Source organism: Ovis canadensis, chromosome 24, assembly GCF_042477335.2.
Source record: "Ovis canadensis isolate MfBH-ARS-UI-01 breed Bighorn chromosome 24, ARS-UI_OviCan_v2, whole genome shotgun sequence".
Classification (NCBI taxonomy): domain Eukaryota; kingdom Metazoa; phylum Chordata; class Mammalia; order Artiodactyla; family Bovidae; genus Ovis; species Ovis canadensis.
The window spans coordinates 53437562-53455648 of record NC_091268.1 but is presented as its reverse complement, the minus strand read 5'-3'; the positions used below and the strand labels follow the sequence as shown (position 1 = coordinate 53455648).

General features: G+C 49.9%; 1 protein-coding gene across 4 annotated transcripts; it reads left to right on the top strand.

Moving 5' to 3' along the window:
* The first annotated feature begins 2636 nt into the window (after positions 1 to 2636).
* LOC138428763 (small integral membrane protein 10-like protein 3) lies at positions 2637 to 16304 on the top strand. Of its 4 annotated transcripts, none has more exons than XM_069569591.2 (2): positions 2637 to 3066; positions 14476 to 16304. In XM_069569591.2, exons 1-2 carry the CDS (start codon positions 2881 to 2883, stop codon positions 14494 to 14496), a joined length of 207 nt encoding a protein of 68 aa, XP_069425692.1. In that variant the 5' UTR covers positions 2637 to 2880; the 3' UTR covers positions 14497 to 16304. The 4 variants fall into 4 exon arrangements, with proteins under 4 accessions (XP_069425692.1, XP_069425689.1, XP_069425690.1 ...); XM_069569588.1 differs by having other exon boundaries at positions 2978 to 3066; positions 14476 to 15375; XM_069569589.1 differs by lacking the exon at positions 2637 to 3066 and adding an exon at positions 9741 to 9825 and having other exon boundaries at positions 14476 to 15375.
* The last annotated feature ends 1783 nt before the right edge of the window (positions 16305 to 18087 follow it).

The window sequence follows — 18087 nt, the reverse complement described above, 5'->3', positions numbered from 1 at the left end:
CTCACAAATAGGCTGTAGGGTGGGTGTCCTTATCCTCATTTCACAGAAGCAGGTCATGGGGCATGGAGAAGTTGCTGAGCCTGAAACCTGGCTCCTCTGCGCTTTTCTCGCTGGGTCATGCTGAGAAAACAAAGAAACACTTTCTTAGTTCCCTCACCAGAGATGCTGCTCAGAAAGCAGGAAGCAAGATGATGGGCAAAACCCCTGGATCCTGCTGATCAGCAATCAGGATTGTTCATAAAACTGTTCCTTTGCCTCCTCTTTTCTCCTCCTTCCTCTCATAATCTTTTGTACTTCTCTGAAAATACTTTTTACACTGATTTATAATTAGTTCTGTCTGTTTGTGTCTCAAATTATAATTAGCAGGATGTCTTTCCCAGAGATGCCAGAAAATTGAGACTTGAGTTAAAATGTTGTCATGAGGCTAAACTAATTTATCAGCCTGCTTTGTAGCACAGATCTAGTTAACCTTGATACAGAGTAAACCTTAAATCTCCTTAGTGCTCCTGGTGTCTTCTCTTTGACCTCTCTTTATGTCTAATTACAAGAGGCTTCTTACCTTGCTCAATTAAGCTTTATGATAATTTTGTTTGCCATTGTTTATGGCAACCAAATAGCTTGTTTAAAATGCCTCACTGCCTCAATGGCATTTAGAGACAAAGAGTGAGTAACCAGGGAGGAGATATATATATCTCTCACAGCCCCCAAGCCCATCTGGCCCTTCAACATAGTTTTAATAAACAGGACTGCCAATTCTCCACCCCTGAAAATCTTTACAGGCCCAGGAATAAATTTAGCTGATCTCCAACCCTGTTTTTACGCTGTTGGATTGGTTTTGAGTCTTTTGGCAAATTTTCCATGAAAGACCCTAGCCTTTAAAATTCAGTTTCTTAAAACACTGTATAAAGAAGTGTTCATTTTGCTTCTGGGAGGCGATGTTTTGAAAAACAACCATAATTCAGCAGTATGTGTTCCGTCATCTTCAAAGACAGCACCCACTGTGCACTGAAAGGAAAACGTTGCTCACAAAAAAAAGGGAAGCGAGCTTTTTAAAGTCAAGGACAAATACGGCAAAATGCTATGCTGCAGAAATAAGGGAAATGAAAGGTTTGTGCAAATCCTTTGAAAAAACATTGTTTTCATAATAATAAAGCTACTCAAAAGCTAAAATCCTTCAAATATCTATTTCTTGGCCCAAAACATAATGGGTAGTGAAAAGAGTATAATGGAACATCAAAAAGTACAATTCTTTTTAAAACAGTAGACATAGAAAGAAAAATGATAACGCTAAAGAATAGTTAAAATGGCACTGCTAGACACACAGAGTCGGACACGACTGAAGTGACTTAGCAGCAGCAGTAGCAGATAAGCCTTATGTAGTTTATAATTTTCCCCATTGAATTACGGATGGAAAAAATTCATGTTTAAAAAATATTTTGAATATAGATTCATTTCAGAGTACAGAATTTCTTCTTCTTCTTTTTTTTGGATATGTGGCTCTGCATGTCCCTTGACCAGGGACAGACCTTGTGTCTCTAGCAGTGGAAGCTGGGATCCCGCCCGTGCGCCGCCCCCGCCCCCCACCTCCCCGCCCGACCGCTGGGGAGTTCCTTTAAATGATTTTTTTTAATGATTACTACAAATCTATTCTGGGGCAAAGGAGCTTTAAATTAAAACACATTTAAATCCATTCTTACACTGTCACTTTCTACTGTGGCTTTCTTAAAGGACAAGACTTGCTTTTCATTTAACCAATTAAACATTTTCCCCATCTATACCAAATTCCCAGACTTTCTCTTGGGTGGGCATAAGTAATAACATGAAATACTGTCTGATATGAGAAAGTATTTACCTTCAAAGCCCTACAAATGTTTAATAGAAATCTATATGCTTAAGTAGGAATGTAAAAACTCACTGTCAAAAAAATCCCCTCAAAACCTCAGAAGACTAGAAGTTTTGAAAGTTTGAACTTTTTTACTTTTTACATCAGTGAAAGTGAAAGTCGCTCAGTCGTGTGCGACTCTTTGCGACCCCATGGACTGTAGCCCGCCAGGCTCCTCTGTGAAATTCTCCAGGCAAGAATACTGGAGTGGGTTGCCATGCCCTCCTCCAGGGGACCTTTCGGACGCAGGGATCCAACCCAATCCGCCTGCAGGCGGATACTTTACCGTCTGAGCCACCAGGGAAACCCTTTTACATTAGAGGTTTCGTAATTAATCTGATTATTAAAATCTGATTATTATCAATATATGAGTTGACACTGTAATCCACCTGAGGAGTAAGTTCTCCCTGTTTGGCCCAAGAAACTATTTTGTTTCTTTTTTTCACTGTGGTAAGACAAGCATAACGCAAAACTTTACCATTTTAATAACTTGAACGTTCGGCAGCGCCCGTTCACCCTAAACCCACCGTTCAGCACCTCCTTGTGTTTTATTTTCTGGCTTACCACTAGGGGGCGGAAGAACACAGCGCATCAGCCGGCCTCTTGGCGCCACCTAGCCCACGCATGCGCTTCTCACCTGGGCCAAGGTGAACGGGGGCGGGGCAGGGGTGGGGCCTTGGGCGGGGCCATAGACGCCGGCTCGGCGCCGGCATTGTGACGTCAGGCCGCGCAGCCGGGCTGGGACCGAGCGCCGGCTCGCTGAGGCGCTTCCCGGGAGCGTGACGCGCCGACTCGCCTCCCCGCGGCCCGCCCGCCCGCCCGCCGGCCTCGCCGCCGCCTCCTTCGCTCCCTCAGCGCGGGCCAGCGGCCGGGGCGGAGGCTCGGGGGCGTCGCGGCGCCGAGAGGGCGGGCGGCCGGGCTTCGGCGCGCCCGGCGGCCCGGGTCCAGCGGCCGGTCGGTGCGCGGCGGGCGGGCGGCGGCGGCGGGCGCCGGTCTATATGGCGGCGGCTCTGTCGGGCCTGGCTGTCCGGCTATCGCGCTCGGCCGCCGCCCGCTCTTATGGGGTCTTCTGCAAGGGGCTGACCCGCACGCTGCTCATCTTCTTCGACCTGGCCTGGCGCTTGCGCATCAACTTCCCCTACCTCTACATCGTGGCTTCCATGATGCTCAACGTCCGTCTGCAGGTGGGTGAGGCGCGCCCGCCCGACCCCCTGTCTTCCCCCCGCCCCGGATCGTCCCCGAGCGCCGGTCCGCCTCGCACGGCCCGGGCCACCCTCGCCCAGGCCGTGAAGATGCCGCCGGAAGGTGCCAGGCTGGATGCCGAGTGTGTGGCTCAGCACCGTGCCTTTCTCCCGCAGAGGTCATTGTTGACCCTGTTTTCGCAGAAGAGGCGGGGTGGGGTGGGGGCGTGGAGCGGCAGGCCTCGAGTAAAGTCCTACAGCGGGCTCACGGGGTCGGAAGGCCCCTGGCCCTGAAGAGGAAATTGTGAAAATGACTGATTGGGGGTGCGGGGGCGGGGAGTGCGTTTACCGTTGACTTTTCTAGTTCCCAAACTTTATGAAGCTTTCAAAGCGATGCAAGCTTAAGGTAAATTAATGGATGTTAATCGATGTTCTGATAGAGGTATCCATGTTTATCCTGGCCCGGGGTGGAGGGTGTTGGTGGTGAAAGGAGTGGGGGTGGTGATGAGAAGAAAACGAGGTGTAAAGACGTAGAGAGGCAAAGGTTCAGAGGCCTGAAACAGTTCAGCTGTGAAATAGTACACACACCCAGCACCCTGGAGATCATCTTTGCTATCAGGGATTGACATTTCTACCTCCCGCAAATTCCAGATGCCTTTTTCTGACAGAATGGAAAACCGTCAAATTGAGATTTATTCCTTCCCGAGTGTGTCATAGATGGCCAAGTGCTGAGCATCTCTGGGTTCCATTTACACATTGTGGAGCGTCTGTTGTGTCGCCTAGGGCTCTGTGATGGACAGGTCCCTGTTCTCCAAGAGCTTAGGGTCTGACAGTACTTAGGGGAAGCCTGAGCAGGACTGTGCCTTATTGACGTGGGCGGGGCAGGTGCTTTCTTTTTTCCCTTTGGTTTGACTGTGCCTGTGTGCTAAGTAACTTCAGTAGTGTCTGACTCTTTGGGACCCCATGGACTGTAGCCCACCAGGCTCCTCTGTGCATGGGGTTCTCCAGGCAAGAATACTGGAGTGGGTTTCCTTGCCCTCCTGCAGGGAATCTTCCCGATCCAGGGACTGAAAGTCTCTATGTCTGTTGCATTGGCAGGCAGTATCAGAATATAATTGTCTCAAAGCCTCTCACTGGTGATGTAAAACCCCTTATTGACCAAAATTGAGTTAAGGTGAGTTGGGATGAACCTGCCTCTCTATTTCAGTGTCCAAATCAAGATTCTTTTGTGTGAACAGGGGCTTGTAGCATCCTTCAGTTCAGTTCAGTTCAGTCGCTCAGTCGTGTCCGACCCTTTACGACCCCAAGAATTGTAGTACGCCAGGCCTCCCTGTCCGTCACCAACTCCTGGAGTTCACTCAAACTCAAGTCCATCGAGTCGGTGATGATATCCAGCCATCTCATCCTCTGTCATCCCCTTCTCCTCCTGCCCCCAATCCCTCCCAGCATCAGAGTCTTTTCCAGTGAGTCAACTCTTCCCATGGTGTGGCCAAAGTACTGGAGTTTCAGCTTTAGCATCATTCCTTCCAAAGAAATCCCAGGGTTGATCTCCTTCAGAATGAACTGGTTGGATCTCCTTGCAGTCCAAGCATCCTTAAGTGGTGCCAAAGGAGTCAGAAACTCAGGTATGTTTCCAGTAGGTTGTATCAGTGAGCAAAGAAAGTGCTAGGAGTAGGGACAGAAATAAGCCAGAAAGTCTGTGCTCCAGCCTGTTGTCACCAGCCAACTGCTGTGTGCCAGAGGCAGCCATTTCCAAGAGAAAGTGGAAATCCTAATTTTTAAATATCAACACAACAAAAAAATCACCTTTGTGGGCAAAGCAGAATGTGTCAGGAGGCTCTATCTGACCCTCAAGCTCCACTTTGGAGACTTTAGTTCCGAAGTTACTTGTATAATTTGCAGGCTTCCCAGGCGGCACTAAGTGGTAAGGAACCTGCCTGCCAACGAAGGAGACATTAAGGGATGAGGGTGGGAAGATCCCCTGGAGGAGGAGATGGCAGCACCCTCAAGTATTCTTGCCTGGAGGGGCTACAGTCCGTAGGGTCACAAAGAGTTGGACACGGCTGAAGTGACTTAGCACACACTTAGCATGTAGTCACAAGTAAGAGAAAATCAACATGATGTTGAAAATAGCCAGTTGTGTACCATAAAATCTCACCTTTCTGATATGTCCACTTAGTTACTTTTGACCACCCCTCTAGTCCAAGCTGCGAAGGTGCCTCTATCTGTTCTCCCCAGGGCCCTTGGAGACGTCTTTTAAAAGTATAAATCAGATTGTGTCATTCCTTACAAGGAAAAAAAAAAAACCCAAACTGCTCCCCACTGCACGTGGAATGCAGTTCACGTGTTTCTGTCCTGTAGATTTGACTTCTGTCCACCCTTCTGGCATCTCCCTGGCTTGTTCCTTGCTTGCTCCTATGTTTTCCTGTCTCCTCTCTGCAGGCGCCAAGCCTCTTCCTGCCCCTGGGCATTTGCACTCGCTGTTCTTGCCACCTCAAACACTCCTCCCTGGCCCTTAGAACTCCAAGACGCTCTCACTGCTGGGTTCTCCTTTCAGAAGGGGCTTTTGGGATCACCGAATCAATCTGGTCTTGCAGCCGCTGTTGTCGCTGCGAGAGTGCTGAGACTGGCTTCCTGTCAGTAAGGAGCGAAGGACTCCATTCCTGTCATGATGGAGAGGCTTTCCAGATCTCCCAGTTGCTGTAGGCCGGTAGGGGAAGCCCTGGAAAGGTTACTCAGATACAGGTTTCCTAACGAGGAGTGTGCACTGGCGTGACTGAGGGTGAGTGCACTGTGGAGGCGGGAGGTTGGCTCCGGATGCGAGGCGCAGGCAGAACGGAGAGCCGGGGACACCGGCCCCGCGGGTGGCTTGCCAGACGTGCCGTCGGGTCGTCGTCCACAGGCAGCACAGCTTTAGAGAACCGTGGAAGCTGAACACTCTGGCTGTAGAGCGTGGGGTTTATTTGGCCATTTGAGGTGTGTGGGGGGGGTGGGGAGGCGCAGACAAGGTGGTCACTGGGTACTTTGGGGGAGGGCTGCCTGAGAACCGTGTGAGGATTTTTCCATTGTGGAGTGTCCACACGCCAGCCCCTGCATTGCAAGGCTCACCTATATTTGCAAACTGTATATCTGACAAGGATTAATGTTCAAAACATGTGAAGAACTCTTACAACTCGGCAACAACCACCCAATTCAAACGTCGGCAAAGGGCTTGAATAGACATTTCTCCAAAGAAGATACACCAATGGCAAGTAAACCCAGGAAAAGATGGGGCAGTTGGAACGTGTTTGTGTGCAGCCAGGCCACCGGCCATGGTGAGGACCTAAGACATGTTTGCAGTGACCTATGAGCCCCGAGCCCCAGTCTGTGCACTTGAGCCTTGTGGCCCCGTGGGATGCCCAGAGAAGGGGCCCTGGTGGCCAGGCTCTGCTTCCCATCCCAGCCTTGCAGGATGCGAACGTGGCGTCCCCCTGCTTCCGGGCCCTCACAGACCCACGCGGGCCACCTTCTCTGCCTGAGACTCACGGCTCCTGCTGTCTCCCCCCATCTCCTCCCGTCCTGTCCCAGGGACACTTATGGGCCTGGAAGGCGAGTGACTGCTTGTCTGTCACTGGCAGAATCTCACCTGGGTCTGGGGACTCCCAGGCCAGGCTTCATCCTGGGGAGCCTCTACTCACTGCTCCAGCTCCAAATCCGAGCCCAGCTACACAGGCTGAGCGCTTCCCATGCCCAGCCCTCGCCTGACCTGGCCCTGCCCCCAGGAGGCCTCTCTTCTGCCAGGGAGGCAATAAAACCCAGTGCTGGGGAAAAAAATTGGGAAACTGCAAGTCAGAGTCACACTGAGACCGGCTCTTATGCAGGGAGGGACAGCGAGGATGTGGAGAAATTAGACCCCTGTGCACTGGTAGGCTGCAGTCCATGGGGTCGCTAAGAGTCGGACACAACTGGGCGACTTCATTTTCACTTTTCACTTTCATGCATTGGAGAAGGAAATGGCAACCTGCTCCAGTATTCTTGCCTGGAGAATCCCAGGGACGGGGGAGCCTGGCGGGCTGCTGTCTCTGGGGTCGCACAGAGTCGGACACGACTGAAGCGACTCAGCAGCAGCAGCAGCAGCACTGCTGGGAGGAGTGGGAGGTGGTGTGGTCGCTGTGGGAAGCAGTTCCAGGGCAGTTCACTCGCTCACTCGTGTCCGACTGTTTGCGACCCCATGGACTGCAGCACGCCAGGCCTCCCTGTTCATCACCAACTCCCGCAGTTTACTCACACTCGTGTCCATTGAGTTGGTGATGCCGTCCAACCATCTCATCCTCTGTCGTCTTCTCTTGCCTTCAGTCTTTCCCAGCATCAGTGTTTTCCAATGAGTCAATTCTTCACATTAGGTGACCAAAATATTGGAGTTTCAGCTTCTGCATCAGTCCTTCCACTGAATATTCAGGACTGATTTCCCCTAGGATTGACTGGTTGGATCTCCTTGCAGTCCAAGGGACTCTCAAGAGTCTTCTCCAACACCACAGTTCAAAAGCAGCAATTCTTCGGTGCTCAGCTTTCTGTATTTTACAGTCCAACTCTCACATCCATACGTGACTACTGGAAAAACCATAGTTTTGACTAGACAGACCTTTGTTGGTAATGTCTCTGCTTTTTAATATGCTGTCTAGGTTGGTCATAGCTTTTCTTCCAGGGAGCAAGCGTCTTTTAATTTCATGACTGCATTCACCATCTGCAGTGATATTGGAGCCCAAAAAATAAAAGTCTTGTCACTGTTTCCATTGTTTCCCCAGCTATTTGCCATGAAGTGATGGGACTGGATGCTGTGATCTTAGTTTTCTGAATATTGAGTTTTAAGCCAACTTTTTCACTCTCCTCTTTCACTTTCATCAAGAGGCTCTTTAGTTCTCCTTCGCTTTCTCCCATAAGGGTGGTGTCATCTGCATATCTGAGGTTATTGATATTTCTCCCCGCAATCTTGATTCCAGCTTGTGCTTCTTCCAGCCCAGCGTTTCTCATGATGTACTTACTCTGCACAGAAGTGAAATAAGCAGGGTGGCAATACACAGCCCTGACGTACTCCTTTCCGGATTTGGAACCAGTCTGTTCCATGTCCAGTTCTAACTGTTGCCTCTTGACTTGCATATAGGTTTCTCAGCAGGCAGGTCAGGTGGTCTTGGGAAGCAGTTTAGCAGGTCCTCAGAAAGCTGAGTACAGGATCGCTGCATGGCCCAGGGGCCTCACTGGTAGGCGCACACCGCAGAGAGCCCAAGGCAGGGACGCAGGCGCCCGTGCTCCATTGTTCCCGGCAGCACTGTCGACGATTCAGGAGCCCGTCAGCACGTGAGAGGACAAGCAGAACGCGTGCGCCTTCCATGGAATCTTACTCAGCTTTGGAAAGGAACGAAGTTCTCACACTTGCTACAACTTGGATAGACTCAAGGGACGTCATTCAAAGAGGCAGAACATAGAAGGTGGTGGCCAGGGGCTGGAGAAGGGGGAGCAGGAGTTGCTGAATGAAGACGCTTCTCATTTGAATGAAAGCATCCCAGAGCCGTGTGGTAGTGATGGATGGTAGCCTTTATGTGCACTTCACTGCAGGTTCAAAAGAAGGGCCAGACGAGAGATTATGCTCTTGGTCGTAGCGGCAGCGTTTGGCTGCTCTAACAGTTTCTGAGTGTCTGTCCTCTTTCTGGCTGAGCTGGGTCTCCGGTGCTGCGAGGGCTGCTCTCTAGCTGCTGCGCCCAAGCGTCTCGTTGCAGGGGCTTTGCCTGTTGCCGAGCTTGGGCTCCGGGGCTTTTGTGCTCCGAAGCTGTGGAGCACGGGCCTAGTTGCTTCGAGGCACAGGATCTTCCCGGACCAGGGGTCGAACCTGTGTCCCCTGCCACACGCATGGGCAAGCAGATTCCATCCGCTGGACCACTAGAGAAGTCCCAACATACGTGTTCATTTCTCTTGGTTATATGCCTAGGGTTGGAACTGCTGGGTCATGTGGTAACTTTGTATTCAAGCAATTCAAAAAAATCCCACTTACTTCCTGGTGAGAGTGGAGGAGGCAGCAGGGAGACCCTCAGATGAGCGGGAGAGAGGAGTGTTGGTGACCCATCACGGTGATGCCAGGGAGGCCCTGGAGGAGGTCGCATCGTGGGCATATCTTGGCATTTGAGCCAACAAGCTTGCCTGCCTTAAAGGATGAGGTGGTGTGAGAGAAGTGCTTGTTTGCCCCCTTTTTGTGTGAACTGTACCTGTTCTTTGCCCTTTTTTCTGCTGGGTTGTTGGCGGGTTTCTTGAAGCTTTGTCAGATAAAAGTTGTCTGTTGATAAGAGTTGAAAAATTTTTCCAGTTAAATGTGATTTTCATTTTGCTTACAGTGTTTTTGCCATACTGAAATTCTTTGTAGTGAAATTTAACGTCATTTCTGACTTTTGGGTTTTGTCCTAGTTAGAAAGGCCCTCCCAACTCTAACAATACAAGGAATTCAGTTGTAATTTATTCTGGTACTAATACATCATGTTTTGCTTTTACATGTAAAACATTGGAGTTGCTCCTGGCGTACGGTGTACGGTGTTGATCCAAACTGATCCGTCTCTGCCTGCCACAAGGAAGCTTGTGCGCGTGACAGTTTTGTCCTCGTCCCTGCGTTCACTGGAAAGCAACCCTTCTTTATCTGCTCGGTGCGCTGTCCCCATCGCTGTGCTCAGAACAGCGCTGGCCTAGCTTCGGGGCTCCGTGAACACTTGCTGATTGAATCTGCAGCAGAAAGTGCCGCAGGTGTGGAATTCCCCAAGGAAGCGTCACAGTCATTAGTAAGGAATCTTTACAGTCATCGCCAGCTCGCCCTCCTTGGAGCTCAGTGTGCTGGGTGCCTCCTTGGGCGGTGTCGGGGCCCCTGACAGCTCCCAGCCCGCAGCCGCTCCCTCCTGGACCTCCACGTCTGTCCCCGACAGCGATGCTGGTCCACGCTTGGGCCACTTTGGGTCATCCAGGGGTCACTTCTCTGGCCTCCGTTTGACTGACTCCCTCAGTTGCGTTTTGTCACTGGTTCCCTCTGACGCACTTTTTAAAAAAAATTAGCTAATTTTGACTGCCCTGGATCTTGGTTGTGGCATGCGAACTCTTAGTTGCGTCAGGCGGGATCTAGTTCCCTGACTCAGGATTGAACCCGGGTGCCCTGAATTTGGAGCGTGGAGTCTTAGTCACTGGACCACTAGGGAGTCCTTCCCGTGACGCGCTTGCTGATAACGACGCGCACAGCAGCTGTTTCTCGGCTGCCCCGGGCTGTGGCCACAGAACAGGCTGGGTGCATCCACCCGAAGAGTCCTCACGCAGGACAGCAGGTGCCGCCTCGCTCGGCCCACCCTCCCGCCTCTTGCCCGGCCAGGTGGGCACACCCTGGAGCCTCTGGGTGGCGGCCCCAGAGGCGCCTAGCGCGCGGGGATGGCGTGGACACGCTGCGTGGTTCACAGCAGGGACTGGGTCCGTGTGGCCGACTCCATGCGCTGGTGCTTGGGGGCAGCACAGAGGTGCCCGGCCCTTCCTCTCACTCGTCCTCTGAGCGATGTACCCAGCAGAGCAGTTTGTCTCAGATGCTTTCACGGTGAGCTCAGCGGCGGGCAGGTCAGCTGACGCCGCCTCCGAGAGCTGGGAGTGGGAGGCGTCACTCCAAGGTGGAATGGGAAAACAGCACAAGCAAATGTTCGTGCAAAGCAGAGACAGACCAGTGGGTACCGAAGTGGGGAGGGCAGATTAGGGCTACAGGATTAACAGTTCAGACTACCATGTGTAAAACAGGGAAGCAACAGGATATGTTGTATAGGCACCTCCTGTAGTAACTTTCATTAGAGTATTGTCTGTAAAAACACTGAGTCGCTGTGCTGTGCGTAATATTGTAAGTCAGCTGTACTTCAAATAAAAAAACCAGCCGTGAAGCCAGGTGGCCTTGGAGTGCAGTGCGTGAGCCATGACCAGGCAGGGCCCCACTCCACGCCGGTGGTCGTCCGGCTGAGCAGCTGCCCTGCGTTTCAGCTGTGTCCCCCGCCTAACCCAGCCCCCAGCTCCCTTCGGGAATAGCGTTGCTGGCTGGCTGGCAGTGGCACAGAGGTGGGGGTATTTTTAGTTTCCAGAGCAATGGTATCCAGACCATCGCGTCCCTGAAGCCATGAATAGCGCAGGTTGGGGAGGGTAAGGTGACCGCCCTAGAGGGCGCAGCTGCCGAATCGGGTCTGGCCTGCTGTCGCCCAGCTGGGCGCCCGCCTCCCTGGCGGGGATCCTCGTGGGCCAGGTTGCTCCTGTTGCCCCGAGGCCGTGGGCCCGACCGACAGCCTGTTCCCTCCACACCTACCCCCCGCAGCCAGCCGCTGTGGTTCCGTACTCAACCGTTGTCTGTTTCTGGGGCGGGGCAGGGGGCAGGCACTGGTGAGGGAGGTAGAGAGTAAGCTCAGGAATTGACGCCCAGCCCTGCACTTTGTTTTTCTTGCCCCATACTGTGTTTTTATTTATTTTTAATTTAATTTTGGCTGCTCTGGGTCTTCACTGTGGCACATGGACCTAGTTCCCTGCTCCACGTGGGAACTTCCGGACTAGGACTCGAACCTGTGTCCCCTGTGTTGGCAGGCGGATTCTTAACCCCTGAACCACTAGGAACGTCCTGAATCACACTGTCTAGAATTTCAGAATAGACTTCCCTCATTTAGGGGGAAGGGCTCTCAGTGTTTGTGGATAAGTCAGTTTGCCGTAGTTTATGCTGCTCATTGTTTTGTAGATCTGGGGGTTGAGGGGTGGGAGATGGTAGCTGGGCCGAGGACGGCTCATGGTGTAATTGTGTGTGCTTTATTTGGCGAGATACAGTGTACCAATACACGTTCAGTACAGGGAGGGGGAACCACAGAGGATGCTGCATGGATGATTCTGTTTAGAAATTACTTGAAAGTTATTTCTGGCTCTCAGTATATAAGTAATATCAAAAGTCATCTGGTTGAGGGCTCACAGCCAAAAGTGTCTAGCTCACCTACTGAAGTCTTTCTGTAAAGAATTGAATACCTAGTTTATTACTTAGTTGACTGAAGAGCTAGATCTCGCGTGAGCAGCTTATGCTCTCGTTATTTGTTACTGTTGTTCAGTGGCTAAGCTGTGTCCGACTCTTGCCCACCCCGTGGACTGTAGCACACCACGCTCCTCTATTTCCCGGAGTTTGCTCAGATTCATAGCCATTGAGTCGATGATGCCATCCAACCATCTCCTCCTCTGTCCGCCCCTTCTCCTCCCGTGTCAGTCTTTCCCAGCATCAGGGTCTTTTCCAGTGAGTTGGCTCCTCATATCAGGTGGCCAAAGTATTGAAGCTTTAGCTTCAGCATCAGTCCTTCCATTGCATATTCAGGGTTGAGTACATGATTACTTTGTCATTATCAAAGGTATGATTACATTCAGTTCAGTTCAGTTCAGTCGCTCAGTCCTGTCCGACTCTTTGCGACCCCATGAATCGCAGCACGCCAGGCCTCCCTGTCCATCACCAACTACCGGGGTTCACTCAGACTCACGTCCATCGAGTCAGTGATGCCATCCAACCATCTCATCCTCTGTCGTCCCCTTCTCCTCCTGCCCCCAATCCCTCCCAGCATCAGAGTCTTTTCCAATGAGTCAGCTTTTCGCATGTGTTGGCCAAAATACTGGTATCTCATTTAAAATATTGTAACAATTCTGACAACACTTCACCTTTCTGGACTGTACTAAGTTATCCTATAAGGATATAATAAAAGTAGTTAGAACCCAGTTTTCCTGAGAGTTGGCCCATATTAAATGACCTATTTTTCTTAAGAAGTTAAAAAAAAAACTGTTCTAATATGTATTAAAATATATTTAGGAATGCTTCCATTTCAGGAAAATGGTCATTTTTAATACATTTAGATCAGTAAAATTAAATGTAAGGTTTAAAATAACATGCTTTGGAGAGTTAATTTGCGAGAAGTTAGGTTGCCTTGGTGAACCGTGAGAGCGTTGGCTGTGCTTTGTAACTGGAGTTGCACCACCAGGTACAGCTGTGGTGTTGACTTCTTGCAGTGCTATATACAAACATTGAATTACTAGGTTGTACGAACCTAGATAGCATATTAAAAAGCAGAGACATTACTTTTCCAACAAAAGTCCGTCTAGTCAAGGCTATGGTTTTTCCAGTGGTCATGTATGGATGTGAGAGTTGGACTGTGAAGAAAGCTGAGCGCCGAAGAATTGATGCTTTTGAACTGTGGTGTTGTGGAAGACTCTTGAGAGTCCCTTGGACTGCAAGGAGATCCAACCAGTCCATCCTAAAGGAGATCAGTCCTGGGTGTTCACTGGAAGGACTGATGCTGAAGCTGAAACTCCAGTACTTTGGCCACCTCATGCGAAGAGTTGACTCATTGGAAAAGACTCTGATGCTGGGAGGGATTGGGGGCAGGAGGAGAAGGGGACGACAGAGGATGAGATGGCTGGATGGCATCACGGACTCGACGGATGTGAGTCTGAGTGAACTCCGGGAGTTGGTGATGGACAGGGAGGCCTGGCGTGCTGCGATTCATGGGGTCGCAGAGTCGGACACGACTGAGCGACTGAACGGAACAACTGAAACTAATATATTTTATGTCAGTTGTATAGCAATTAAAAAAAAAAAAGAACTGGGGATGTCCGTGATGGTCCAGTGGCGAGGACTCCACTCTCTCAGCGGAAGGGAACTAGGTCTCACACACCGCAACTGAAGATCTGGCGCAGCCAAATAAATATTCAAAATACAAAAAAATAATTGCACCTCATGTTTGCATATAGCTATATGCTGCCCGAATGTATTTGTGTCAGTGTTATATAGAATAATAGTCATCCCTGTATAGATTATGCCCCGATCTGCCTGCTGACACAGGAGATGTCACTTCAGTCCCTGGGTGGGGAAGATCCGTGGACAGAGGAGCCTGGTGGGCTACATATAGTCCATGGGGTCCCAAAGAGTCAGACATGACTTAGCAACTCAGCAACCGCATAAGTAAAGTTGTCCATTGCTTAGAAGTGGCTTGCCCTGCCTGAGGCACTGAATCTTATTCTCAAATAGGACACTCTGGGTGAGGCCTCGGTTGCTTGATTGAGTCATCTAGTTTATCCTGGTTAAAGGGAGCCGCTTTTTATTGAACCTGCACAGATATCTACATTGCCATGAAAAGAGCAGAGCCTCAGTGCATATTTAAGCATTTTCAGGAAATACTGCATTAATCAAGTACTGTTCTTTTTGTTGTGATTGCTAATTGGTAGGTTGACATCCTGTTTTCTATCACAGTGTGGGAATCCTTGGTACCGGAGACTGTCAGGGACCTTCGTATTTGCTGGGAAATACCTGGTGTGTGTGGACCCTGCCGAGACCCCGTCTTCATTATTACCCTGTAATTTGTTGGTCTTTTCCAGGTTCATATTGAGATCCACTGAAGACCTTCTGCAGACTGACGGGCGTGTCCTGGGGCTCAGGGTGTCAGAGACACAGCATGAGGGACAGATGCAGGCCTCTCTGCACCCGCCTTGCAGAGGAGCAGGGAGCAGGCGCAGCCTCGGACAGAGCCTCGTGCAGAGAACTGTGGAGCGAGAGAAGGCAGGAGGCGAGCCCTGGCCCAGCAGATGCCGCTTCCTGGGTGAGGAGGCCTGCGGTCGATGCCCGGGGAGATCCAGGAAAGGAGTCATCACTGGAAACAAAGCGTGACCCGTGTAGCGCCAGCCCCTCGCCTCGCAGTGGCCTCGAAGCGCTTCCGCGGTGGCAAGCAGCAGTACGGAGAAACTCGGCCTCAGCGGCTGCGCAGAGCAACCCTGCGGGTCTGCCCTCGGCTCCGGCAGGGGAGCGGAGTGCGGGACTGGCCCGCGGCGTCGGGGAGGCTCCGGGCACGGACTGGCCGTGGGCAGTGCCCAGGCCCCCTGGCAGCCACAGAGGATGGAGCCTCGGCAGAGAGCCCCGGGGGTCAGGACTGCTGGGCCGGCAGAGAGGGTCCGCAAAGGGGGTTTCTGAGTTTGACCCGCCCCGTGCTCTCCTGGAGAAGCTGGACTCTGCGTTGGCACCCTCTTGCCTGCCATCCATCCTGCTGCATGCTCATCCCCTAATATTCTTGAATGATGAGACGAAAAGTGTTTTCCCTGGCCGCTCAGAGCCCATGTTTTCAGAGCCAAGAGTAGAATACAAGAAAATGCTTTCATGGGAAAAAAGTACCTCAGATGATCTGCAGATAACAGTGGCGTCACTGGCTGCACAAGCTTTTGAATGAGCAAATCTGTTATGCCGTGGTTAAGGTACAGGCAGACCAATAAAAATAGTGAGACTAAGCGCTGTCCTTGAATGCTTTCTTTTGTGTAAACTCTGGACGCACATGGCGCGTCAGTGAAGCTCCGGCTTTGATTCGTGTGACCAGACAGACTTAAAGTCAGTGGAACTTGAACCCACAGAAAGCTGGTTGATACGGAAGGCAGTCTCTGTACTTGAAAGACATTTAGGCTTGGGAAGCCATGTCAAGGAGGTCATTGACATTACCTTACACAGCTATCAGATGAGAATCGACAGCTGTAACAGCAAGCTTTGAGTTTACCTTCAGCACCATCTGGCAGGGCCACCGTCCCAGGCACCCCCTCTCCAGCCTGTTCTCTGACCATCTGACGAGAGTAGATATTTGTAAAAGTCAACCCTGCTGGGCTTGGTCTGAGCCAAGCCAAGTTGATGGTAAGCTGTTGTCATTTCTGCATTTTGTAGAATAATTTGAGCAAAAGCTGATATCTTTTCTCACACCCCTTTCCTTCCACTTGACATGCATTTTACATGGAGGCCCTACGGTGAAAGTTGCAATATTGACATTACCTTTAGATAACCCTTCCTCAAACTAGGAGCCCTAGCAGTGTTAACCCAAAATAAAAAATGAGCTTGAGCCTGTCTGCCGGAGTGCAGTCATAGAGGGGGGGAATAAAAAAAAAAGCAAGTATTTCCCCTTACGGAAGGTGGCCAGCTCCTAGGAGTTGAGGTGTCTCCTGCACTAACCTTTTTCTGCGCTGACCCCTTTTGTCGTGTGCTGGTAATTCGATGAAACGCCCTGAAGAGCAGTTTTTAAGGAGACCAAAGGAAGACGCCCCATTTCCGGAGGTATTGACTGCATTTATCAGTTTATATCGAGTGCTAAATTACCATGCCGTGTGCTATTTTAGTGTTCTGGGGAAATGAAAAATAAAACCTGTTCTTTAGCATAATAAATGTCTTATTATACGTGTGTAGTCTTGGTTCCCCTTGTCTTTATTATTAATGCAGCCTTCCTCATACTTCAGTCTGTTTGCGAAAAGTTGTTCACTGATTTAGAAGATTGGAAGCAGAGAATGAAAAGCAAGATGTAAAACTACTCTGGAACTCAACTCTCCAGATAGAGTGAAACAGTGTATTATGCTCCTTGTGGAGCGGGTGCTCACCCTCGTGAAACAGTGGTCTGCAGCCAGTCTAAAAGGACACCGACCCAACTGACAGAAGCAAGCCCTGGCCAGTGGACTCTGCGCCTCAGAGTCGCCAGCGGGTGGGGAAGCGAGATGACACATTTCAGTGTTTTAGAATGGGATCAGTTTTCTTGTCAACACCCTCCCCACCGCCCCCCTTTTTTGTTGTTGTTTTAAACTCAGTCTGCTTTGAGATGGAGGTTTCCATGACACGTCAGCTCTCTTTCTTTTGTCAATTCCAAGTATGTGAATTTTCAAACAGTTGCAAAGAACAAATTCAGAATTCCCTATTTAGCATTAACTAAATTAACTTGTGGCACTAGTGGTAAAGAATCTGCTCCCCAAGGCAGGAGACGGTGGTGTGATCAAACCCACGTGGATTTGATCCCTGGATTGGGAAGAGAGGGCGTGGCAACCCACTCCAGTGCTCTTGCCTAGAGAATCCCGTGGACAGAGGAGCCTGGCGGGCTATGGTTCACGAAGTCTCAGAGTCGAACACGGCTGAAGCGACTTAGCACACACAAGTTAACCTGAAGTGTTTTCGTATAGTTACGTCAGAATAAGGTAAGTATTTTTATGAAAGCTTTGTGGAAAAGTTCACAGTAGCTTTTTTGCTTGCGTTGTTTTTTAGTACACAGCCACTGCTGACATCGTTGCTTCTGGTGCCGTGCTGTCTCCAGCTCTGTCCGAAGGTGGCCCCTCCTGTGGAAAGTTCTGGGGTAGAAAGGTGCTGATAAATGTAGCGTATGAAACCTATGAAGTTTCAGGACTGTGAAGGATGGCCTTCTATAAACCATTCTATTTTTGAAGCAATTAGAGAAATAAGATACTCTTTTGAATAAGTTGTTTCCATGATGGAATTCTAAAAGGATCTCTCATTTAAAATATTTTAAATATCATTTTGGCAGTGAAAACTGAGGGAAGCCTGTTTTAAAAGTTCTGATGTCTATGCATGTTCTTCTTTTTTGCCTTTATGGATTCTGTTCTTAAGGACTAGACAGCACAGTCACTTTAAATTTAGAAACAGCGTATAGTGCAAAATCTTGGACTTGGTTATTCACATTTGGAAATCATGAAATCTTTTTCACATGGAGTGGATGTTGAGATCTTGAAGTGATTATGAAGTTGCCAGCCTGTAGAGAATAAAATATTAAGAAGCTTGTGTTTATATCAATTATTCTTACATGACTTGATTTTATAGCTAGGAAGCAACACATGTATTTTGGAGCTTTGTGTGTGTATTCTAAAATGCATATAAGCCATTTCCTGTAATTTCACACAATAAGAAATGTTGGGACTTCCCTAGTGGTCCCAGTGGATAAGACTCTTGAGTTTGCACTGCAGGGGACCCGTGTTTGATCCCTGGTCAGGGAACTAATTAAAATTTAATTAAAATTAAAAGATGCTCCTTGGAAGAAAAGCTATAACAAACCTAGACAGTTTATTAAAAAGCAGAGACATTACTTTGCCAACAAAGGTGCATATAGTCAAAGCTATGGTTTTTCCAGTAGTCACATATGAATGTGAGAGTGGGCCCATAAGGAAGGCTGAGCGCCAAAGAATTGATGC